This window comes from Syngnathus floridae, chromosome 1, assembly GCF_059516105.1.
Source record: "Syngnathus floridae isolate MCC-2025c chromosome 1, RoL_Sflo_1.0, whole genome shotgun sequence".
In the NCBI taxonomy this organism is placed as follows: Eukaryota; Metazoa; Chordata; class Actinopteri; order Syngnathiformes; family Syngnathidae; genus Syngnathus; species Syngnathus floridae.
In genome coordinates, this window is record NC_142413.1 from 4,314,416 (window position 1) to 4,339,465 (window position 25,050).

General features: G+C 43.3%; 1 protein-coding gene and 1 long non-coding RNA gene across 10 annotated transcripts in view; one reads left to right on the top strand and one right to left on the bottom strand.

The window, feature by feature from the left end:
* The window catches only part of LOC148403489 (uncharacterized), a 29,050-nt gene extending 7,168 nt beyond the window's left edge, over positions 1-21,882 (top strand). For 2 of the 9 annotated variants that reach the window (XR_015861335.1, XR_015861328.1), the window contains 6 exons: positions 3,486-3,547; positions 3,624-3,651; positions 3,735-3,791; positions 8,546-8,640; positions 20,764-20,828; positions 20,893-21,882. Coding sequence is in view for 2 of the 9 variants with exons in the window: in XM_088389885.1 (XP_088246011.1) it covers positions 3,486-3,547; positions 8,546-8,640; positions 20,764-20,828; positions 20,893-20,974 (304 nt within the window). In the remaining 7 variants the exon portion in view is untranslated. Of the gene's footprint in view, positions 1-3,485; positions 3,548-3,623; positions 3,652-3,720; positions 3,792-7,367; positions 8,641-19,381; positions 20,700-20,763; positions 20,829-20,892 lie in introns of those variants that run through there. The other 7 variants (XR_015861337.1, XM_088389885.1, XR_015861336.1 and 4 more) reach the window with 6 other exon arrangements.
* LOC148403490 (uncharacterized) lies at positions 13,979-17,676 on the bottom strand. The gene is made up of 3 exons (XR_015861338.1): positions 17,566-17,676; positions 15,463-15,579; positions 13,979-14,295 (listed from the first exon to the last, which is right to left on the bottom strand). It is a non-coding gene; the product is annotated as an uncharacterized LOC148403490 (long non-coding RNA).
* Positions 21,883-25,050: the final 3,168 nt, after the last annotated feature.

Here is a 25,050-nt window from a genome sequence, read left to right on the forward strand (position 1 = left end):
GCCATTTGTGCGATTGTCCATTTCCTGCTGTGAGGCGCACACAACAGCCGCGGGCGTGCAATTAAATGTCCCACACCTGGCCCTGCGCTTGATGGACATTTTCTCGCACTTTTTCGCCCCATGTGTTTTCTGCTCCCTAGTCTTATCGGTATTCTTGCAAGCTTTAAAAAAAAAAAAAAAATCCGGAGGAGTACTGCAGCTGCCTGTGGCATTGCTGCTTATGCATGCTGCTTTGTTTTCTTCCGCATTTACGTGGGCAAGTGAACGTATTGACCAATCAGATGGGCGGATTCTGTATCGTCATACCTATGTTGTCATCTGATTGGTTACAGGGGGGGGGGGGGGCTCCTGAACGTTAATGGAAAGTACAACCTTTTCTACAGAACATCTAATCGTTGTATTCATTTATTCCTACATCATTACTCACATTACCCTTAAATTTCAACATAATCGATTTCCAGTTGTGTGTGTGACAATCATTGGGACTTTAACTTTAACTTTATATAGGTAGTATGTAGGCCTGATTGGGGTGCCCCTAAACGGAATCAACGTTGTGACGTCATATCCGGGGCGCCATATTTCTTCCCCAGGCGGCAAAAGTGCCGATCAAATGGCAATGTTTCAGGCTATATATCTCTTGTATATTTACTTTATACTAAATCAGTGCCTGTGTTATACAGGTTGAATAAAGGTACCCTTTAAGGGCATTTCTACAGACTATTTTTGACTTTCGCGCACAAAGTTTACAATACGGGACGCGTACTGATATTTCTAAATCCGTGACGAATCAGTTTTTCAAGGGACAGTTAGCAATTCTACTTGTAAAACTAAGATCTGTCTCAGTTATGCCTTGCCTTTGTTTATTTTGTGATTCATTTTAGGCCTCTCCTTTGCTTGTTCTCCTCTAAACCATATCCGTTTTGCTTTCTTCAAACTTAAAAGGAAGGAAAAGACACATTGGTTCACAATATTGAAATGACTGAACACAATAAGTATTGTTGCCTTCCATGGTTTGTCCTTGAGCACATTTCTGATTTTAATTAATTCCCACTTTGGCGTTTAGAGACCTTTGAGATGAATGTTGTTTAATCTGTAGAAGCACCCACCCGCCCAAACCTTGTGCCATCTTAAAGAATGAAAACCGATATTGTTCCTTTTACTGCACTTTGGCTCCCCATTTGATTGCTTATCTCTTTTATTAGCTTGATGCTATTACTGGCACGGCTTCCCGGCTTTCATTATCCAATTTTTATGCCGCAATATTCCCCTGGAATTGTTATTGTAGGCGAGTTCATCTTGTCGCATTGTTTATGCATGATTGATTTGTGCAGCTGACGATCATGCCTTGCCGCCGTCCGTGCCGGTGCAGACTTGGAGCCCCGACAAGGTTACTTGTTTGCCCATGATGATAGACATCTTTATTAGGCGATGGGAGTGCTTTAAAATCTGGAGCGCAGGCGATTATCCCCTGGCGAAGAGCGTCTCAGAGGTCCAACGCAGACGTGCCCTGAAGCAGTCTATCACTACTTAGCCGACGGCTCGAGTTCCACCATTTTGCCCTCATTGTCAGAAGGACGGAGCCCCATATGACTCTGCGGCTTGTTCCCGCTTGTGTGCCTTTGAAATTAAGAGCAATTAACATACTAATTAGGCAAACTAGATATTTAATGAATTGTTGGAATCCACCAACTGCATACTGTTCATGTCACTGGCCAAAGCCACATCATTGTAATTTAAACTCACCAAACGTGCGACCGTTTAAGGCCCACTCCAAATCATCTACGTAACACAGCATCTCCCTTTTTTATCTTTACGACTTAAACGGGCTTCCCCTTCACCTCCTGCAAGAACTTTAATTATTCATAGACATTAAAGTTTAACCGTACTGGCTCTTCTAAGGTGTGCAGTCTTTCAAATAAAGGTTGTTGCCCTTCATGGATATTAGTTTAAGTGTGAAAATGAATTTTATGGTGGTCAGAGTGAATAACAGATATACAGTAGGAATGCTAAATTATAATACAAACAGGTGCAGAGTATAAAAAGACTACAGTGCTTAGTTAATTTTACGTTGACTTGGGTTGTGATCAAGTCGGACCTCTCTATGGGCCCAAACCAAGTGACATCGGTATCGATAGGCTCTTGTGAGGGTGGGCTCCTCAAGTCTCGGATTCCGCGAGGTGTTCTGGATTGTCAGCTAATGGAAATGTCACTCTTGGCCACCGATAAAAAACCGCTCGGTCCCCCATCCGCCGTCCTTGCTGTCATATCAAAGGGCTTATAAATTCAACGAGGTGGCAAGTCGATAACTTAAATGCCATTTTGTGTTTCTTATGACTTCACTAGAGTAGGAATTCACACAACGGTGTATGATTTGTGAAAATGCAGCTAAAATGAACATAGTGGCAAAAAGAAAACTGCCTCGTGAGTAGAGTTTTATCCCGTCGTAAATAAATAAATACGTCGAGGGTCAAGCGGACATATTGTCGCCGTTTTCATAGTCAGGTGAGGCTCTGCTGCGACAGCTTTCATCAATCAGCCGCTTATGTTTTTTGGCACCGGGTTGGGTCAATTGATGCAGCGTGCCGCCGACATCCCTAACGAATAAAGCTGTACGAGGCTCCCCATCTGGCTCCTGCATATGTCTTCTTATGCAAGCTGGGACCAAAGCCACAATGCTGATTGGAGCGTGTGCGTGTTCACATTGATCAGTTTAAAAAAAATAAATAAATAAAAGGTCAAGTGCAAAATGTGGTTGTGAAGTGTGAAGGTAAATAAGAATTTGCGGTGTTTTTCAATCACACAACTCGCCCCCTCCCTCGGGAAGACTCCATTATGTGTCACCAGCACACAAAGAAACTTCAATTTGCTTCCCCGCTTTTAATGCGACCATTCTAAATATTATTTCGCTTCTGTATGGAAAATGGCTGTGCTGAAGAAATCCCTTCCCTGACTTTTTCCCATTATTTTTTGACAATATGTGCTCATTACTTATCATAAGCACTACTGGCAGTGACTCTTAGATAAAACTATATTATTATTTTTTTGCAGTAAACAAGAGATAACTGAAATCCCCAATCTTCTTCTTTTTTTTTTTTCTTCTTTCCCCCTCCCTCATAACCTTGGCCAAGACCTGGAGCTTTAGATAATGAATGCAATTAAGTGTGCGCTACGTTAAAGCGGCTGGTAAACAGTGGCCGTAAAGCTGCATAATATGTACCCTTTATTTTGTGGGCAGAGGTCAGAGCAATGGACATTTTTTGAAAGCACTTTAATGACAGTATGGAAAAAAAAAAAAAAAATTAAACACGACCAAATTAATTGGATTGGGTGGAATTAATAATCCTTTCTGAATTTTAATGAGTCCATTCAGCGAAATAATTTTGAACAATTTCAAGTTTGTGTTTTATGAAAAGATTGACGAAGGCTCTTCAAACCACATTAGCGTCGCTGCATAGCGTTGATGAAGGTGTCTTTTGTCTTTGCAGGTGCTTCATGACATGCCTCCTACCTCCTCGACTAGCACCGGAAGATTCTCACAACCACGCCGGTGAAGTGAAGCAGCAGTAAAAGCAAAGTTTATGTTGTGAAGGATCACTCCGAGTCGTAATATGATTTGCATTCAGGTACCCATTTGCCGGAGGAGCAGGCAAGGTAGGATCTGCAGGTGGTCTGAATAAAAGCCATATTATTGGTCACCTCAAAACAATCAAATTATTGCAGATGACACCTTTCAGAAAAGCCAGCGAGGGGTCCGTCAGCTTGATGGAACTCTAATTTATCTGCACCATTTGGTAAGTGCGTCGCACTCCTTCTGCTCTGCTCTGATGACCGCGCCGACAACAGTGACATGTTATTGGACAAATGCGCCGAGCTGCCGTTCACAACCTCCATTTATGTGATCAAAAGATGGCCCTCTTTCAAGTCTTGTCAATCCGGCCCATTAACGCCTTTTCTATTTATTTTCCGGAATAGAATTTTACTTTGAGAATCTCTCGCCACACTATGCAAGAACGCAAAGCAAGACGGGTCATTACGACCCAGGGCATGTTAAAGAGGCCGTGACACCTTTCTGAATATTCTTCTGCGTTGGCTTCGAGGTTTCGCGTTTCACCGTGAATCAAATTGTTAGAGCTCGTCTCATCATCTGTTTTCCGTCACTGGGAGCCTTGTAACAATCTGCTGCCATGTCATTTTGGCCGATTTGACTCCACTGACAGAATTGCCTTTGTAAATCAAATGGTTGTCTTTTTAACACTCGTGAATGACATCATGCCCCTCACTTCACCCAACTGCCTCTGCATGTAATAATATTCTTCACTCATAGGGGGCAGTGTTGTCTTTCTCTCTATGCATTAGTGCTACTCTTTCTTTGAAGAATAGCTGAATTCTACTTTTTGCGATAGTGCTGTGTGCTGGGAACATTTTTTTTTTTCCAGGCGGTGTCTGGGGATGAAAAAAAATGTAGTATTTGCCCCATTTCATATTTTCAGTGTTTGTGTTGTCAGTCCAATATAGACTTTGCACTTTGTTAAAGCTGAAGTTGGATGCTAGCAAGGCAGGCTTCACTGGCAATTTCCAAATATGTTTTCTCCCCCCAGAGAAGCCCATCTCTTTAATGACATTGGCTATTCAACTTTGCCGACTTCTTTTCCTTCTGCCCGGTGCCGCTCACAGCAGGCTCGGGCCTCAGCGCGGGCAAAATGTCAACCATGTTTTTTCTTACCTGCTGGGCAAACAGCCCCCGGCGACAGCGATGCCTGCGCGTCTCAACATGTACCCACTGTGAAATTAACTATGCATCCAATTTCCATCATGCTGGAAAAGTGCTCCCCGCAGTTGTATAGTGTTTTGATTGCGAGGATCTTGCAAAGGTTTGCAGAGAAGCAAACATTTAAGCTCCTTTGACACGGCAGCACTTTTTTTTTTTAAGTCTAATGAAGACAGCACAGATTATGGTGGGGTCAAATGAGTTCACGTCAATGCTCATCATATTGGCGATTTATTGGATCGGAAAATTGGGGTACGCTAACACCTCTGACGACATCTTCTCTAACCAGTACCCAGTTTTTCAAAAATGACAGCGAGTGGAGCCACGCCCCCTGGCTCTGTTCTTATTCATGATGTGATCTCTCTCCAGCATAGCTGTCAAACTCAAGGCCCAGGGGCCAGATACGGCCTGCCACATCATTTTATGCGGCCCGCGAAGACAAAATGTGTGTTGACTTTGTGTATCGATACTAAAATTGCAAATTGTCTTCACTTTTAAAAACTACAGATATGGCTAGAAATTTTTATGACCATGCATCTTTTTAAAATATTTGATTATATTTTACTAGTGTCTGATTTCAACGCTCATTATTCATCAGTTTGTTGTGTAGCCTATAATGTATATACGTAATATACACGTTGACAGTCGTAATGGCCATCCGACGGAAACTGAGTACAATGCGGCCCGCGACAAAAATGAGTTTGACGCCACTGCTCTACCGATATTTTTCAAATTATGCTTTTCCTGAGAAAAATCTTGGGAAATGATACGGGGGGGAAAAAAATATTAACCCTCTGCACTCGTCATGTGGCTAATTACGGAAAACTAAAACCACAGCAATAAACGCACTTATATAAAGGTACATAAAAAGTATCTTTGCAATGAAATATTAACATGCACAAGTTGTCAGTCTCCAAAGTCTAAATTGCGGTGTGTGTTCCGAAGTTGTCTGACTGCACCGCAACCTCCCGCCCTTTCGCAGGCTCCGGTGAACACAAACAGCTTTCGCCAAGGGATTTGCGGATGTGTATGAATCAAGAGCGAGACGTTGGGAGCACTGGGCGTGCCGTTTTGTTAATAGAATACGCATGGTTGGCTTTCCCTGGGGCTATTAGCGATGAGAGGAGAATGAAAATGTTAATGTTTGTGTAGACGTCGCAGGATTACCACAGCCACCTTTTATTATTATTTTTTTTTAGCCATGTCAATAGGAGGAAGAATGCATTGCTAGAGAAAGTGGAAAAAGTTGTTACAGTGTTTGTTATTCTCAAGTCAAACCAGACACCCAAATAGCTTCATTTTCTAGCAGCAAACGTTCTAATCAATATGTTTTGATGAATTAAATTGCTCTTCGATTGAAAATAAAACGCTACATGCCAATTCAAGTTAGCAAATTACCTTCCGTCGTCGAATCGTTAAAGATGGCGGAATTTGAGCAAACAAAAGGAGAACAAGGCTCATTAACGGATGTCAGCGTCTGTTGTGTTATGAAAAGAAAATGCGAACAGATACAAAATCAGAGCAGTGAAAGTAGGCCCCGTTATTCTGCTCAAAGAATACTGGAATATTTCTTCGTGCCAAATCACCCCAAAAATATGTATCCCATGAGATTCTTGAAACGATAAAACGGTAATAGCTAGCTGATGCTGTGATTTTTAGCTTTCCTTTAGCACAGGAACAAGCGTTTGACAGTAATCTTTTTTTTTCGGAGCAGCCATTTGTCATTCCGCCACGGTTGTCTCCGGCAAATTGCGGCCTATCGGGAAGAGGATGAGTCGTATAAAAACACATAGCGACCTTGCAAATGGCCTCTCGGTGGAGGTTTGACGCGTTTGTGTCACCGCAATTGTTTTCAAAACTTCATTGGCTCAAACGACGGTGGTCCAGGAACATTTAATTTGAATCTTATTCTATCTATAGTCAACCAATTGCTTGACTATGTTCCGTTTATTCTGTATATGTCTCAATTAAACGTGATAATGGAGACCGAGCGTTAAAACTTGAACTTCCTTGTTCACAAATTCGCTTTAACGTCGCTTCACGACTTATTTGCTGGTGTTTGAAAATGATGCGCTAACTAACCCGCTCTCGGTTAATTGTCATTAATGAGGTGGAGGTTCGCTCGAGTGGCACCGAAAATGTTTTTAATCCACTTGCCTGCCGGGCGTCGTTCCATCGGCGCAACACAATTAAGCTCATTACCGTATCTGTCTGCCAACTTGCCGCACGTTTCCTTCTGTCTTTGCCCCAAAGTTAAGAGAGAAGCCGGAATCGGTCGAAAATTCCCCATCCGAAGCCTACAAGCGGCAAGTTCCACTTTTGGTTGGAGAATTATTGTGTTTTGTTTGGTTTTGGGTCTTAGTGCTGTCCACCAACTGAAGACGTCTTGGGTGGCAGCATCATCACCTCGGCAGACTCCTCCACTCGGTCCAGTATCTCTAAAAGGCTAAGCTCGCAAACTCATTTCAACCGCATCCATATCTGCCTTTGCCATCTTTTTCCCGTCGCTATCCGAAGCTCGTTATCGTAGCCGAGGGAATCCGCTGGTAAATTGAGAGCCGCCCCTTCAGATTCACTTGCACGCTCTTCCGTCTTGCAGCCACACCTGATGATGGTCTGGATGGACGACAATCTCAATTCCAGCAGCTGTCAACAGTCGTGGAATCTGAACCTACTAAGCAAGAAGAGCTGGCTGGCCGGTCGGGGAGACATTAGCCAAATCCAGACGGGATCACAAGCTTCTGGATGTGATCCGGGAGGCTGATTATGCTTCACCTGTCAATTCGCCCATAAATCCACTCGTTGACGAGAGCTGCTTTATTCCCGGCTTTACTTTCTCTGTTCCACCTCACACCTGCTCACTTGCGAGTTTGTCATGGAGAGATTTGAAAAATTGGGGAATGCAGTTGACTGGATGGAATTTAGAAAATTCCCTCGTGTGTACAGCTATTTTTATAAGTGATTGTTGAAAGCAAAATTTTCTAAATCTTCAATTTTAACCCCCAACAGTAAATATTCTCAGATTTCTGTGACCCTCCGTGATGGGATATTTTGGAAATTAATTTACTTTGAAAAACTGTCCCAAAAAACTCATTACTGACATGTTGCAAACCAAACTAGTCACTGAATCATAATATAAATGTATGAGAAATAAAAAAAAGGAGTCAGTTTAATGTTAAGAAAAATATTTTTTTTTCAGCCAAGGAATCAATAAGATATAAGTAAACTAGTGAACTTTGATATTAATTAGCACGCAAGAATTAGCTCTTCTTTAACAAGGTTAAGGTACTCGTACATCACTTCTCCTTGCTAAGTTGTTTATTTAGTTTTATTCAATTGTTTAAAATATATATACCAAAGAACAGTCAGTTATTAAACAGAAATTGGAAATTTTTTTTAAAAAAAATATATAATATTAATAATAATAATATGTAAATATTTTGCAATAATTTTAATGAATTTTTTCAAAAGCCAATTAATCGATGGAATAATTGATTTTGAAACTATTTTCTCGCTGTTTCTATCTTCAACATTCACTTTAGTATTTTTAAGTATTTATGTACATGGACTTGAATGTGTCTTTTGTCATTCTCTTCCTGTACGGGCCAACATGTTTGTCTTCCACAGGCAAGAAAAGTTCACCTCAAAGTGGCATCTGAAAATCACGGCCACTTAAACACTTTTAGCACTTATTAATTACATTAGGCGGCCAAATTGGGCAGCCGGGCTTTGATTTATTACCCGGCTAACTAGTTGTGTCACTCTGGGAATATGCAGATGGAGGGTGGACGTCGCTGGGAGATTTGACCACGACGCTCATCGCCAACGTCAATCCTGCTTGCGAGGGACGAGGTCGCCTTGATCCCCTCGAGGTGAGTGCGTCCATGCTGAGGTAGAATGTCAGGGCTAATGATTACCGCCTAATCAGCTGTGATCACTTCTCATTTATGGTTTTTACAGATATTAGCCCTCAGATTTAATAGCCGCACTCAAATCACTTTTGGGTTTTTCCATTCAAAAGAATTGGTGTGTCTTCTCCGTAAAGCTAATTGCAAAATCTTTCTCGTGTCCTTGAGCTGTTCTGCCCTTTGTGACACGGAGAATCCTTTGTATCTCACCTGCCCTCTAGAATGAACTTTAAAAAGCTTAATCTCATAAAATATTCATGCTGCTACAGTTTCTTCCGCTCTTTCCTTGCAGAAAAAATTCAAGTACGGTATGTAGCGATTATCTGAAATTCCTTCCTACTCGGCATAGCTCGTGTTCGTGTTGGCTTAGTTCATTAAAACTCATTGAATTGTTTAGATATTTTTGATGATCAAGTTCTTTTTGACGGCTGTCGTGATTGCAAAATAGGCTCCTCCTCCTCGTTACAAATATCGGCCATTTTGGCAGAACATCGCTATGTGTTAGCATAGCAACGCAATTATTTTCAATAGCAATAGAAACATGTTGCATGACGTCAGATTAATTTCTTAAAATCCTCCAGGTTGAACTAAGAGCTAATGTTGACTTAGAATGATATAAAAAAGAAAAAGTCTGGCACACTTAGCCAATTGGAGCCTCTCTGCTCTTTGTGTTTTGACTGCGTTAATTCCGTCCCTTTTCTCTTTTGCTTTCACGCCTGGTCGTCAAATTCGCGCTCAGCCTCTAGTCATTGCTGCTCGGTTTAATCAGTGTTAAGCGGCGCCGAGTGATCTCAATTCACACGTCGGCGGATGCCCGACTGAGCGAAGTGCCACTGTGAATTTTCCCTGACCAACCCGTCGGCACCGGCCGGGGCCATCTTTTAACCAAAGAGGGGTCAAACCCTCCAAGTAAAAGCATGAACGGCGTTTGAATTCAGCTAAATAGTCTTCTGTTAATGTCGCCATTGGCCATGTTTTTTTTTTTTTAAAAGCTCTTGGATAACTACCGTCCAGCGTCGCTTTATGGGCGCAAATGGGCGGGCTGCGGGTTCGCCTGAAAGTACGCGGCTCCATCACCTGCCAGGGGACAAGGTTGAAGGGCACGGGGAAGGATGGAGGGCCGCAATGCTGCTGGGTCAGCACTTGGCATGCCAGGAGGGAAGTAATGAGCCTTAGAGATCTCCTCTCTCCAGCCCCCCCCCTCACCCAACCCACCCACCACCCTTGCCTCATTTTATCTGGGGTACTTCATCCCTTTTGTCTCCTGATTTTCCTCGCCTGCTCAGTCCTTACTGTCAGTCCAAATTTCCATCAGGCTCTTTCTTGTGGGCTTAACCAGAATGAGTGTATGCAGAAAGTCTGATGACGGCTGTTAAATGGCTATTCATTAGCTGCCAGGTAAATTTCCCTGTTAATAGTGTGCCGGTTTTACGGTCATATTTAAACGTAGCATAGTATGACTCCAACTATGGCAAGACAAAATACAGTCATTTGTTCTGTGAAGAGAATTTCACAAGATGCGGCCACCCTTACTAGGTCTCGACACTATCTGAGCCGCTTCGAGAGGCCGAGCGACACTCGAAATGATGCATTCGAGTCGCCCTCGGCGACGACGCCTCAGGCTTCTCCGAGGTACTTTTGCGGAGATTCGACAAGATCCATGCCGACTTGAGAGCGATCAACATGCTTTTTTTCCTCTACTTCACGCAATTAGGAAAAAAAATTATTGCTACGGAGGTGTTTGTGAATCAATAAGTCCACCGGGGAAATCAATCATTAATGGTGGCCGAACAGAGTGGAGGCGATAGATTTATCGATCGTTTTGCAACAGCACAGCTCTTTGCGGCTCACAGTAAAATAAGCTGCGATTTGTCAATGACACAAGGCACCGCGCTGTCGTATTTATTTATTTATTTATTTGCATCTGTTTACAACCAGATCTGGCAGCCTTCCCACAAAAGGCCCAATTATTGTTATTATTATTTTGCTTTATAGCCTCCGGTTTCTCGGGTAAAACAGAATTTATCTTTGTCAAACAGCCATGTCTCTCCTAATCAAATATCACCTGTGACTTTGCCATTTGGATTCAGTAGCTGTCCTGCTCTGCATGTTTCAAAATCTGGAAGAAATTTGTTGATGTTGCTTACGCTACCTCTCGGGCGACATTTTGACTCTCTTAAAATGGTCAAAGGACTCAACCAAACCAGTCTGCTTCTTGTTCTGCTGTTTTGGTCTTGGACGTGGTGAAGCAGCATGTGGCTGTCTGCCCGGAGTTGTTTTGGTACCATGACAGCAGTGGCTCACGTTCGGTATGCATCACAGCAGCTTTCCTTGTAAATCAGAAAAGACTTTGTGTGTCTTTCCCCACACTCTTATTGCAGTCTTGAAAATCTCGCCGCAACACAACCTGCGGTTACGGTTATTTCTTGAGGGACACAAATGAAATCTGACTTGAAGTCATGATTAAAGGCATGTAACTGCAGTACCAGATGATAAATTGTGGTGAAGTCAGTTGACTAATTTCCTGTTTGCAGAAAGCCACAGGGGAAAATGTGAGTACTTTCTGACAGCATGATTGTTAGCAAATCACAATATTTTCCTACCCTGCGCTGTTATGTGACTATATCATTTTGTATAAGCGTAATCAAAGTGCTTTTCTACTTCTCATACTTCCAGATGCACATTTTATGAATGCCGTCGTAGAAAAAAAAACAAACTATTTGCTTGATAGTGCCAACCCAAGCTACCGTGTATGACTCACCCGATCGTCTTCCCACACAGTTCAAGTTGGGTGAAATAGAGAGTCAGGCACGAAATTGAGATTATTTTCCTCATTTCCTAAAACAAGAACTGGAAAGTGCTCAAGTATGCGTGCGTATGTTCGATTCTGATTCACTCTGAATGAACGCTAGCTTCAGATCTACTTTGGCTAATGCTATGAATAGAATAGTTAGCTTAATTACGGAGCAAATACTCTAATCGCATCTCAGGAGAAAGTCTATAAGTCTTTTATCTGGTATCTGGATTGTCCTGTATGCAAATAACAAAGTGGGATGTGTAGAAAAAAGATATTTTTGACTTTACTTAAGAGTCAAAGAGTTCATGGAAGCTAACAAAACAGTTTGGACCACAAAGACGTAGAAGTAACTTCCCCTGAAAGGTCTGCTGGAGTGAGCAAGCGGAGGATTGTTGTTCTCCTCTGGCTCTCCATCAAACACTTAGGCCATAATTCCGAAGCGTTATTAGCTAGCTAGCGCATGCTTTGTATGCAGTACAACAAATAGGACCATTTATGTATCTAAAAAATGCATAATTGTGTGTTATGTACCGCGACACTATCTGTGCTGTTTAGTGTACTTCCGAAATACTGCATTTATGCTTGTCTGACTCTGAGCACTGTAAATTATGTACAAATAATTAAGTGCGCAATGCACAAACTTTGTCATTCCAAATTTATGCGCAAAAAGCTTTCTGTGTCTCAGCCGTATGAAGAACGCGCCAAATCCTTTGTGGATTATTATCCCCGAGAAGCTCTGGTGAAGGGCAGCCACCTACGGAAATGCGGAAAGGGGGGGGAGCGGGGTGAGGCCTATCTTTGGATGCCACCTTGGAAGCCTACATTGTTTCCGTGTCCCTGCCAGTTAATGACATGCTTACACCGTGCTAATTCTTTTCGCTAGTTTTAATTGTTAGCTTTACGAAAGCTCGGTGTTGCTCGCCACTTGGGGAAAAACGTCTATTTCAAATGATTATTTCGGACTGTTTTTGAAAAATTTGTGCATTTGATATATTGAAAGTTTACATCGAATGTTTGAGTTTTCCTTCTTTTAGCTTCTACCATGTTTTTTTTTTTGTATTGGGGCGTAGTCCCTGGAACTTCCCTGACCTTATTCCACAAAGTTGGAGGAAGAGACTCATCGCGAATATTTTGGTGGACGGAAAATTTTAGCGCCTACCCAAAACCCTGAATCCTGATTGGCTTATTTAGATGTGTCATCAATTGTCGGCATCGTCAAAAGTTTTGCCAAAAAGAACTTTAAATTGTCACACATATCAACAAATGCAAATGTTTCCACATTTGCTTCATTTCCTTTTCACGACCGCATGTGCTCACTCGTAGTCATTGCCATTTGAAATTGAATATTTTGTTTATCCACTTGATGTACTTGGCTTCTGTTCCAGCACTTCGGTTTGACCACGTTACCGCGATTCCAATGAATTTCAGCCAAATGTCATCCGGATCCGAAAAATATTCTCGTCATCCTGAGTGAGTCATAGCAGCGAGACAAACAAGCTCGCTGGAACTCTTGAGTTAGCGTCGAGTCGAGCCGGACGCTGACGTCAGGCTACTTTGAAATGACCTTCTCCTCGCACCTCTGGACTGATGTTTTAATGATGCATGAAAATGTGCAGATTAGCTGTGTTAGTTTCATCGCCGCCACCCCCGTCACTCTCGGAATCGGTCATAGGTTGCTCCAATGACATATTTATGAGACCCGAGCTGTCTTTTCAAAGCGAACTTTTAAACTCGGCACATGGGAACAGGTCAGCGAGTGTGTCAATTTCCAGGGATTCATATTTCATGTTGGAATTCAAGTATCTCACCCGTCCATCAGAATTCTTCTAATTTAATGTCTATCTACTTCTTCGCCGTGACAAGCAAATCAGCATCTTCATAACTGACTTCCAAAGGGGCGTCAAATCATTTTAATTCGTAAATTGGAAATCAAACAGCGAAATGCCCTCGAGCAACAGCAACAAGGCGTAATTAGCTTTGGAATATTGTACTGAAATTAAATCTTTTCTGTTGGTTTGGTTCGAGTTTTGACCCCCATAAACAGGGGGGACCTATTTAGTATGCACAGGCCAAACCTTTTAACTTGTTCTGATTACCGCCGATGCCGAGCGACCCTGTCAGTGAGCGATGCCGCCGCCGATTATTGACGGGGGCTTGAATGGATGTGAAGTTAAATGATGTTCACTCTGTAGTGTTTGTCAGCATTAACGCCACAGAGACGAATGCTGCACAACGGGACCGCATTGACAGCCTACGGGGATTTGTCACTTTACAAGTACGTGGCGTCGTGACACTCCCCGACAATGGACTTGCGTGTTCCAGCCGGAAAATGGCAGGATAGTGGCTAGGGGGACAAGAAAGCCTTATTGAGGGTGCTTGGCCAGGACTACACGGAAAAGATCGTATTCAATTTGACAAAGAGACACATCGGATCTCTGCGGCGGGAGTTTTTCCGCGGCTCGGTCGACCTCCGCCGTTAGGCCTCAAAGGCGGTTATTTAATTAAATAATCTTGGTAACGATTAACCGTCTGTGAAATGAACAAGTAGGAGGGTGCAGGAGGAAGGTGCCTTTCGCATGTGTCTGCTCTGTTTGACGACTTAAGGTTTGACGTGGGCATACTGTTGCCCTCTTAAGCTGCATCTTGCGTTTTAGCAGTCTTTTGTCAGTAAGTCGTAGCTGGCAGGCAGTGAATACACGACAAGTCAAACAGGCGGTCCCCGGTATACTTTACGTTCCGGCTGCACGGCGACGAACGCGTTGGCCGCTTCGCATGGTGCCGGGCTTGGAAGCCAGCTCCAGAACGTCGTTTCTACTAGGCCTCTGTGGAAGCAAGATAGCACCGGTGAAAAGCAAAAAGAGCAGCACCGGAGGGCAGGGTAAGACACGAGAGAGGGAATGAAACGAGGTTGTGCAGCAACGTGTTAACCGGAGCCAACAGAGAGAACAAAGGCAGAGTTGAAGTGGGCGTAGAGGAATGATAATGAAAATCATTTGCACATGGAATCTTTACCAAAAATGATAATGAAGTTAAATTATGGCGGATTTTTTTTTTTTAATACGAGACCAGAAATTGACACGGTTGGGGAAGACTACCATGTGTCAGATGAGTGAAGCTATTTAATGAGGTTTGACTTTGAAATTCCACTACTGAGCCATATGACGAAGAATAAATGCAGTGTTACATCATACTCAGAAAAATATAACAGATGGGTCAAGAAGTCCCGCCGCCGTGACTTAGCACCTTTAACAGTCCACAACACGAATGGTAACAGCTAAAAAGCTAACTAGCTAGGTAGCATGTTAATTGCTAATAGCTCAGTCGTCATCATTCTTCATTAGGCCCCTCCCATAGTCTCCCTTTCTTCTCTAATAGCCACTGAAATGATTAATTGAATCTATTTTAGTTTTACATCGGCGATGACACGGTACACCCGCTTATCAGTTTCCCGTCATTAGGTGGCCGAGCTTAACAATGGCACGGACGCCACTTTATCGGGCTGATGTATGACACTCCGTATTTTTAACTTTAGCGGTTCTCGTCGGGTGATATTTCTTCATTTTCCATTGCCGTGATGGTCAAGCCTCGCCACAGTCCAGTTGACCTGAAATTCTGCCAACATTTTAGATAAATAGAATACTGCTGGAGTGTCAAAAAGTTCTCGATTGGTGTCACAAAAGACTCAGTATATCTAATAATTACCATGCGGTTAACTCAATGATAATATAGAAAACACAGAAAGAAAATACAAAAATACAGCACTGTACTCAGCGATTGGCAACGCAAAATGGCCGCCAGTGCCGTCACACCTCCCTATGGCTAGTTAGCAGTCCATTCATCCATCCGTCAGTTGTGCTTATTACGGCAGTCATTTTTACTGTCCCGTTGGGGGCCTTTTCTTTCTCCTCCCATCCGACCCTAAAGTGAACGTTCCCTGAGCCCGTCCGGCACGGGCAACGCTTGGGAAAATGGAATGAACTTTCACTCACCTCCTCGCGTGCCGCTCAAACTCACACACCTCTGCACACACGCAATCGTCCACAGCTCTCGTAGATCGGCAGGAATTGGTAATGACACGATCCATCTCCAGGCCATTTTCAATTCAGCTGTGGGGAAATGAGATAGGACGGTAATAGAATCTCATTGATCTGCGTTTGCTCTCATGTTTATGGTCCATGAGTGTGAAAGTCATTCCTAATGCTCCTTTTTTTCTCTTGAAAACTGGATCGTTTCCTCATGCAGAACTGCATACGTAGTAAATGTAGGAAATGCTTTGAGACTCAGGAGGTGGCTGACTGCCTTCAGCGTCCATCACGGCTAAAACCGTCTATGTAAGCTAGCGGCAATGACACCCCCCTTCAAAACATTTGTTAAAATTCAGAAATATCAAATATATTTCGATATTGTTCACCTAATATAATGCAAGGCAACGTGAGCGTGATCAAACCGGATGTGGCGATATGGCCACAGCGTTACATCACAAAGTCTCAAGCCAAGTGTGAAATTAAGCGATGTGATGACATGTCGAGATTGGTAACCGCCACGACGACTCCACTCCGCTTCTTGCATTAATCTTCGAGGAAATAATGTGACATAAACACCAAAAAAAAGCCAGAAACTGATACTTCCAAGAGACTTTGCGTTGTAGGTGGATGCCTACATGTAGATTGGCGGACACTTTTATTATTGATGGGATAATGAAGCTTCAAATTTGCTTCCGGAACCAGTAGGTGTATTTTTTCCTCCCATAGATGGCACTCTCTTTTCAACATTGCCGTGACTTAAACCCCTTTACCCAAAACAACAGTTCTATCTAGAGGAGTCAAAAATACCATAACTGGTTCATGAAGCAAATTTGAAGCTTCATTATCCCATCACTCCCGCAGGGTCCGGCGTCTCTGGTGTCCATTGACGGACTTAAACGTTGATGTGGTGTCGGCACTTAGGCGGAACATTATTACATCCTAATGAAATATATAAAAAGTGTGGAATTAGCTCAAGATCTGTTTACTTTATATTTTTTACAAAACATAGGCATGGTAAATTTAACACGTTTCTCCTTTTGTTTATTTGTTTTTGCTCTCCTCCCTAGTGTTGCTATGAGGAAAATAAGAGGCAAAAACTGTTGGCGGAATCAGTGAGCCTTGCGATTTAATTTGATGAGCCCGCAAACAGCAAACAATGGCTCATTATGAAGCGGGAGCCCTGATGGAAGCCAGTGGGCTGTGAAGCTTCGCGCATTCTGCAGCCATCGGTTTGACACCAGGGGAGAATCCGGCTTCCATCTATCCCCCCCCCCCCCCCCCCCCCCCCCCCCCATCTTCCTTATCGCTTGGCATTGGATTCCATGTTTGACTCTTAGGGACCAGCTAATGTCACATTCCGCCATCTTGGCAATACAAAGACACCACCGGGATCTTTGTCCCTCTGGAACTGCGTGGAACTAAACTGGTCTGACCAAAGATTTTAAATTTACAATTATCAATTTAGTCTTTGGAATATGTTCACTGGTATCCCTCTGGAACTGCGTAAACTGGACTGTGACTAAATAACGGTTCTCTGTTGAGTACAGGATTTTTAAAACCAGACTAAACTAAGAACAGTTTTTTTTTTTAGTCCGACATTCGCCTTTGTTCCGGAGGGTCTAATCTTTCAAATCAGTGGAGCGTCAGCAGTCAGCTGACACTGTATTTCTTATTTGATACTATTCCCAGGCGAGCCTGATAAGGAATTGCATTTCAAAGATTCCTTCATGATCAGAAGGAACGACGGCGGGAGAGTGGGACATGGGGAAGAGATAACAGAAAAAAAAAACCATATTTGCCAGCATTTTGCAGATAGATATACATACAGTATATCGTATAATGTAAAACAAAATGAACATGGTTGAGTTATTCTGAAAAAGGTCAAAGCTGAATTCCAGACCTTACTAAACGCAACAACATGAACAAGACCATGATGTCGTCATACAAGAAATATAAAGAAGTCAAAATATGACGACTTTTCAGATCTCATGCACATGACGTGGTTTTAAGCGCTGTTAAATAGCAGCGCGTCTCCGTAACAGCTGCCGGTGAAACGGCGCTAATTACCGATTGATTGGACGCCGGCATGTCTTCATCTGCAATGCGGAGGCGCATCTGCCCGCGTTCGCCTTCCTGCTTTTCTGATTAGTCACATTGTCGGCGGCTGTTTACTTAAACGGCGGCTTAAGGAAGCTCCAAATTGGGCCCCTCTCTGAAAAGAGTGTCAAATTAGATGTTGTTAGCGCAGCCCCTCGAGGCACACGTGTAGCAAAAGAGGCGGGTCGGCCATGGGAAGGAGAAGTAGAGGAAGCCGCTTGTGCTAACGGGCTCATCTACCGTACAATGAGGCCTTCTCAGTAGAATGACCAAAGCTGTTTTTTATTCCATTTAAATCATCCATCCATCCATCCATCCATCCATCCATCCATCCATCCATCCATCCATCCATCCATCCATCCATCCATCCATCCATCCATCCATCCATCCATCCATCCATCCATCCATCCATCCATCCATCCATCCATCCATCCATCCATCCATCCATCCATCCATCCATCCATCCATCCATCCATCCATCCATCCATCCATCCATCCATCCATCCATCCATCCATCCATCCATCCATCCATCCATCCATCCATCCATCCATCCATCCATCCATCCATCCATCCATCCATCCATCCATCCATCCATCCATCCATCCATCCATCCATCCATCCATCCAAAAAAACTCAACTTAATTTTCATAACATTAAAACCTCTGATCCCAACCTCGTCCTTCTTGAGACTTAGCACGATTCCCTCCGGTCAGATCCAAACGTGGGAATGCGCCGTACGTTGCGTGGATACAGTCGATGACCCCGTGTGGGATGAAAGCGAGCACATGGGATCCATTTCCTCTCGATGTTATTACCGCTGCTTTAAGGCATGTACGGTCGAAAAAAAACAAAACACTTGGATTCCTCAGCGCTGGTTGTACTTTTAGGCCTGTTTCCCTTAGCAGGCCTTGAGCCATAACCTGATTATTCCATTTTAATATATTTTTTTAATGTCTCGCCCCCATCTGTCAGAGGGTCAAACTGTGGCCATCCAAACGGTCGGTAAAGGCGACGAGAAGGTTACACAGCTTTCTTTAAAGCGTAGTCCATGTTCTTTAAACTCTAAATTTAGCGGCAGACCTTCAGTGAACTGAGTGAAGGCTGCTTTAGTTCTTAAAGTGACATGCTGATTTTTCGCTCTGCCATAATCTAGCATAAATGTGTGGGAGTTATAATCTCAAATATAAAAGAATATTCGAGTGGAACAACTTCAAATTAAACACAGGACGCTCGAGCACAGGACAGGGGCGCTCAAGTCCTGGCGTTGAAGTCACCGCTGGCGCTGTACCATTCAATGCTGACCTCATCTGCAAAAAACGATGACTCGGCAATATGGAAGTACACGGCGGTCCTCTTGAAAGGATGACACCATATTGGACATACGCTACCAATCCCATCTTGCACACATTAAGTTAATTGGAAAAAGACGTCATCCATAGAATGAGATCATATTTGTGCTCAAGCGCTTTGAGTTGAATATGTATTCAAGGTTTTTTTTTTTCCCTCCCCAGTCACCGCCACAGCATGATGAGACAATAAAGTACGCAATAACACATTTTAATGAGCGCAACCCGAGGCTGTGCATCAATTCAATTAGGCCGCTGTTGTTCTTAAGTGTTAATATACTATAGAGGTTCACGTAACGATGTGGCCGAAGGCTTCCCACCTTGCAGCCTCAGCATCTGAGGCTGTTGCTTTCCAAGAGCACCGTAAGAAGGTAACTTGAGGACATTTAGTCATAGATGTTCAATGCTAAACTAACCTCTGTCTAATTCTATTGTGCAGCTCCCTCAGCGTCCCAAAAGTCCCTGGCTGTTATCTTTCATCCCCGAGGCGCTAAACCAGGACACGTAGACCACCAGTGGGACTACAGTAGTTAATCTGTGCTAGTTAAATGCTCTTGTATGGCCCTGAGCTGTAGCAGTCAGCCGTTGCATTTTTTTTTTCTGCTTTGCTAGCTCCCTGTGGACCGTACTCAGCTCCATTTTATTGAATTACATGATGGCGAGGAGTAAGTTATTTCCAGGTAGCGGGCTGTTTAGTATTTTGCTACTGCTTTGCTTTGGCGGTCCTGTTTTCTGCCATGTTTTCTGTCCAGTTTCATTTTTTTGCTTTTAGGACTTGCAACTTATAATATACAAAGACCACTTTCTATCTTAGGTTGATCATGGTGATACTGCTCGGCTACATATCTGCCTACAAATTGACAGCGAACAGCTTTCCTGTTTTCCTGTCTGCCCTAGAAACCAGCCTACCCCGCAACCTAACCAATCACAAACTAACCTAGCTATCTCCATTGACAACTAGCCTACCCACAAACTACACGTCAGTCCTCGAAACCTATCTACTTATCCGTCTGCCAGTCATACTCATCTTCTCCAGAAACCAGATTTGTTTTTATTACAAGTGTTTCAATTTTTGACTACCCACTTATACAAGTAGCCAGCCTACACTGATTGAACTGCCCATCTAACCTAGAATCCAGCCTACCTTTTTTCTAAACTACCTCAATCCTCCAATACCTACATACCCATTGACCCAAGAAATCCAGCCTTACCAACGACGGTAGTAACCAACCTAACTAACCCTAACTAGCCTCCAAACAGGGCGACCAACATGATATCCTAACCTCGGAGCCAGAACACAAACTCTAAGAGTTAATGTTAAGGTTAAAACAAAACAACGCAAAAACAGAACAGGATTTCTACTAACCTACTATCCGAACATCTACCGACATAACCTCAAAGCCCAATCAATACCTAGCATCCTTGCCCCCTTGCTCACCTATTAGTTATCCATTCAGATAGCATCACTTGTCCTTTCTTTCTTAAAGATCTTTCTGACCGTGCAAAGCTTCATACGGTTTGTTGTCTTTGGACATAAGAGCTGACGAGTTAAACAAGGGCCTGGGCACAAGACAGACAACATAAAAGCACTGTTGTGCTCGAGAATGGTTGCCTAAAAGCACTCTTGCTGTGCGTCATTGAAAGGACACACATGATCTGACAGTCAAATGACTAGCAGCTGGAGTGGAGGGAGGGTGTCAAATTAATTTCAGGACAATTCAATATGGCTGACATCTTCCAATGCATTGCTTGAGACTGCCTTTAATATTAGGAGGATCAGAATGGTAACATTTACAACTTGCCTTTCTGTGACTCTTCCAGTGTCTATATTGGATGTTGCAGCTTGTCGATGACACAACGCTTAGTAGCCGCTTCATTACGAGAAGGTACTGCTGGGCACGTAGGCCAATGGATTCGACAACATGAAACTTTTTTTTTTTTTTTTTGTAGTTCTGGTAACCTTATTAGACTTCTGAGGAGCTCTCACTGCACACAAGTTCGCAGCAACACACTGGTTGGAAATCACTGCTAGAGGAAATTCACGGAATCCTGTCGGGGTTCGACTGGAACCACTCAAATGGGCCAAGAGCACTGATGCGTCCCATTTACCTTGTCCTAATGGATTTGTTTGTGCCCTTTTTTGTTGCGAATATTGGACGGTTTAGTGCCTTTCACTTTCTGCTGCCCTGGCCATTTATTTTGATTAGGGAATGAAGCCCAGCACAGAGCTTTGGCCCATAATAATTGACACCGTGTCCTGTGAGGTCACCAAATATACAGCATTTATCCCCTTGGTGAGGTGGCAGCCAATGAAAAGACTGCAACTTCAAGTGTAGCTGTATTATTGCTTTGGCTTGCAACACCACCACTAACAACAAAAAACTGTCGGGGAGCTTGTAAATTATTTTCCTGTAACTCTGCCCAACCCCACCCTGGCTTGACAGGATAATTGATGTGCAATTCCCCTCAAGTAGCCTACTGTATATATATTATATATATTTTTTGCCAGGTCTTAAGTTCACCAAGGGTTCTTACCTGTCAAAGTGGGAAAACAAAGTTTATTTAGAGATGGAAAATACACTTTCAATTTTGTATGTACAATTGACCTTTTCTTTAATTTCAGTATTTATAAAATTAGTTGTTTGCAACTCATTTCAGGTTGACCTTTGTCAACCATCATACTGACCTACCCGCCTACACACATAGCTAACCTCACAATGACCCGACATACCTTGGTAGCTAGTGACCTGCCGCTGCAACCAATCGGCTAACAAAAACAACCAGCTTACCTACGTACCTAACGACTGACCATCATGCGGAATTCACTTTTTCTACAGACCTAGCTACGCTCCTAATAACGCCGCCAGCCTTACTACGTAACCAGCTAGCTAAAGCGACAAGCCCGCTCACCTACATACGGTATCTACCATCACTCAGCTGTCATATATATAATAGTATAATATAGCAAAGCGACAAGCCTTCGTTATCGTCTCCATGACAACCCAGTGAGCAACCTAGCTAGCCTAAAAACCAGGGGATTAGCCTACCTAGCCTAGCATCCAGGTTTTTCCGCTGGTTGTCCCCTAGTGATTCTCCTAAAGGCAGCTTCCTCAGCACTTTTGCAGAAATTTAGAGACATTCCTCACTCCCGCCCCTTTGTCTTTCCTAGTAAACTGATGTGCGACGATGATGTCTGCTCGCATCTGCCTCCGTCAGTCTTTCAGCGTACGACCGCTCGCTCCATTGAGGTTCCCTGCACGGATCATCATCACCCTCATCATCACTTGGCCACAGGGCACGCCGCCCGTCTCTCCGCGGCACAGCTGCCTTCACTGACACGACGGCACAAGGCCCTCGGGTTGGCGCTGCTCGCAGAGCCGTAGCCGTCTATTTCAGACGCTCCACTTGTTCGCCGCGTCGCCTCCAGCTCAAGTCGAGCCCGGAAGACTTGGCAACGGGCGGAATGTCTGTTTGCTCAGCTGCTTCACCGCTCAACTTTAAGATTCGTGTGTCAGCCAATGGGTAAAAATGGCGCGAGGGTAGGCAATCACAACATTACCATCTTTGGTGTTGACTCAAACACGTGTTGGCTCGTGAGTGAACGATTCGTTCAAAACAACAAATTTCTTCCGTGAACAAGAGTGAACGAATCACTTTAGGAAAGTGAGTTGTTCTTTTTTCAGTTCATATGACTTCAACCACTAGGTGTCGGTAATGCGCATTGAGCTGGTGCCACCTCGCCGTAAAACATTCCCGTTGACCAACTGAATCGATCTGTGACTGAACGAGTCAGTGATTTGCATTTCCAGTTCATCGCGAGAACGGATCAGTGAGGGAACGAATCCTGACTTTACCGTTCATTAACGAGCCAATGGGTGAACTGCCTTCCTTCCCGTGCATCAACGGATCAGTCAGTGAACGTGTTGCGTCTCCCTCCTGCGTGAACTATGTAAATCAGAATGTAGATTTACGATTTGCCAAGGAAAGAAAAAAACACTCACTGAAACACCACTTCTTTTATGCACGTTTTCTCCAAGCTAACGGCTATCTTTATTGCATGAAGGGATGCGCCATTATGCAACAACGGGGAGATTATGTTCATCTTGATTTTATAACACTTAGAGTAGTTTTTAAATAACGTGTATGCACATATATACCTAAATATTATTATCCAATATATCTATTGAAATTTCACATGAGATTGCTGGTTTGAAATTTACGTTTAATAAGATTTTTTTTTAAAAATAAACATTCATGTTAAACTTGTCCGGTGGTTTTTTTCCTTGTTTTTATATTCACCAATTAAAACATAAAATTCAGACATTTGGTTAACTGCTTTATATGACAATATGTGGTTTACGTTGTTATGAGTTGGTGTCCCCCAAAATAACAAATGTCGGCGTAACGGATTTTTTTCTCAACCTTTTATTCCAACACAAACACATTCGGTATAATAACACCATATCAAATTTTTTGAATGAACCAATTCTAAAGATTCAGTTCAGAGAACTGGAATGCACATCACTAGTACAAAAGAATGCTATCGGCCACATTTGCCAGGTTGAAATAGCCGACTGGTTCGTGACATGGGCTTTCACTCAGTAGGAACCCGGTTCGATCCCAGGTGTGGGCATCTACCCATGTGTAATTTTAGAATTGGAACCTCGCTCTGTATGCGTACGCACATGCAAACAAATGCAAGTATTTATGTGTAAATACATAAGATGGCCCCACCCCCAAATTGGCAGAACAAACCCATGGATCACGCCCACTACCTAGGGGGCACAGTGAAATCAAATAGTGTAGGGGGCAGGATGAAGAGAGTGAGGGTTTAAAGCTATGGTTAGGGTTTCAAAGTTTCAAACTCTAACCCTAACACTAATAACAGGCCACTTTATTAGGGAAATATAATGGTCAAAGGTCACAGGTGTCAAGCTTTAGTCCTTGGGGCCGCATTCCAACATGTTTTCCAAGAGTTCCTCGTTAAGCGCAGGTGCGTGAAAAGTTTTAGCTTCTTTCACGGTCAAAAGGAGCTAAAAGTTTTCACGCACCTGCACTTAACGAGGGAATCATACGGACAGCCCATTAGGTACACCACCATTTTCAAGTGTATCTAATAAGAGGCCACTTTATTAGGGAAATATCATGGTCAAAGGTCACAGGTGTCAAGCTTTAGTCCTCGGGGCCGCATTCCAACATGTTTTCCAAGAGTCCCTCGTTAAGTGCACCTGCGTGAAAAGTTTTTGGTTATTTTCACGTTCTGCAGGAGTTAAAACTTTTCACGCAGGTGCACTTAACGAGGGAATCACACGGACACTCCATTAGGTACACCGGCATTTTCAAGTGTACCTAATAACAGGCCACTTTATTAGGGAAATATCATGGTCAAAGGTCACAGGTGTCAAGCTTTAGTCCTCGGGGCTGCATTCCAACATGTTTTCCAAGTGACCCTCGTTAAGCGCAGGTGCGTGAAAAGTTTTAGCTTCTTTCACGGTCAAAAGGAGCTAAAAGTTTTCACGCACCTGCACTTAACGAGGGAATCACACGGACAGCCCATTAGGTACACCACCATTTTCAAGTGTATCTAATAAGAGGCCACTTTATTAGGGAAATAACCTTGTCAAAGGTCACAGGTGTCAAGCTTTAGTCCTCGGGGCCGCATTCCAACATGTTTTCCAAGAGTCCCTCGTTAAGTGCACCTGCGTGAAAAGTTTTTGGTTATTTTCACGTTCTGCAGGAGCTAAAACTTTTCACCCAGGTGCACTTAACGAGGGAATCACACGGACACCCCATTAGGTACACCGCCATTTTCAAGTGTACCAATAACAGGCCACTTTATTAGGGAAATATCATGGTCAAAGGTCACAGGTGCCAAGCTCTAGTCCTCGGGGCCGCGTTCCAATATGGTTTCCAAGTTACCCTCGTTAAACACACCTGCGTGAAAAGTTTTTGGTCATTTTCAGTTCTGCAGGAGCTAAAACTTTTCACGCAGGTGCGCTTAACGAGGGAATCACACGGACACTCCATTAGGTACACCGCCATTTTCAAGTGTACCTAATAACAGGCCACTTTATTAGGGAAATATCATGGTCAAAGGTCACAGGTGTC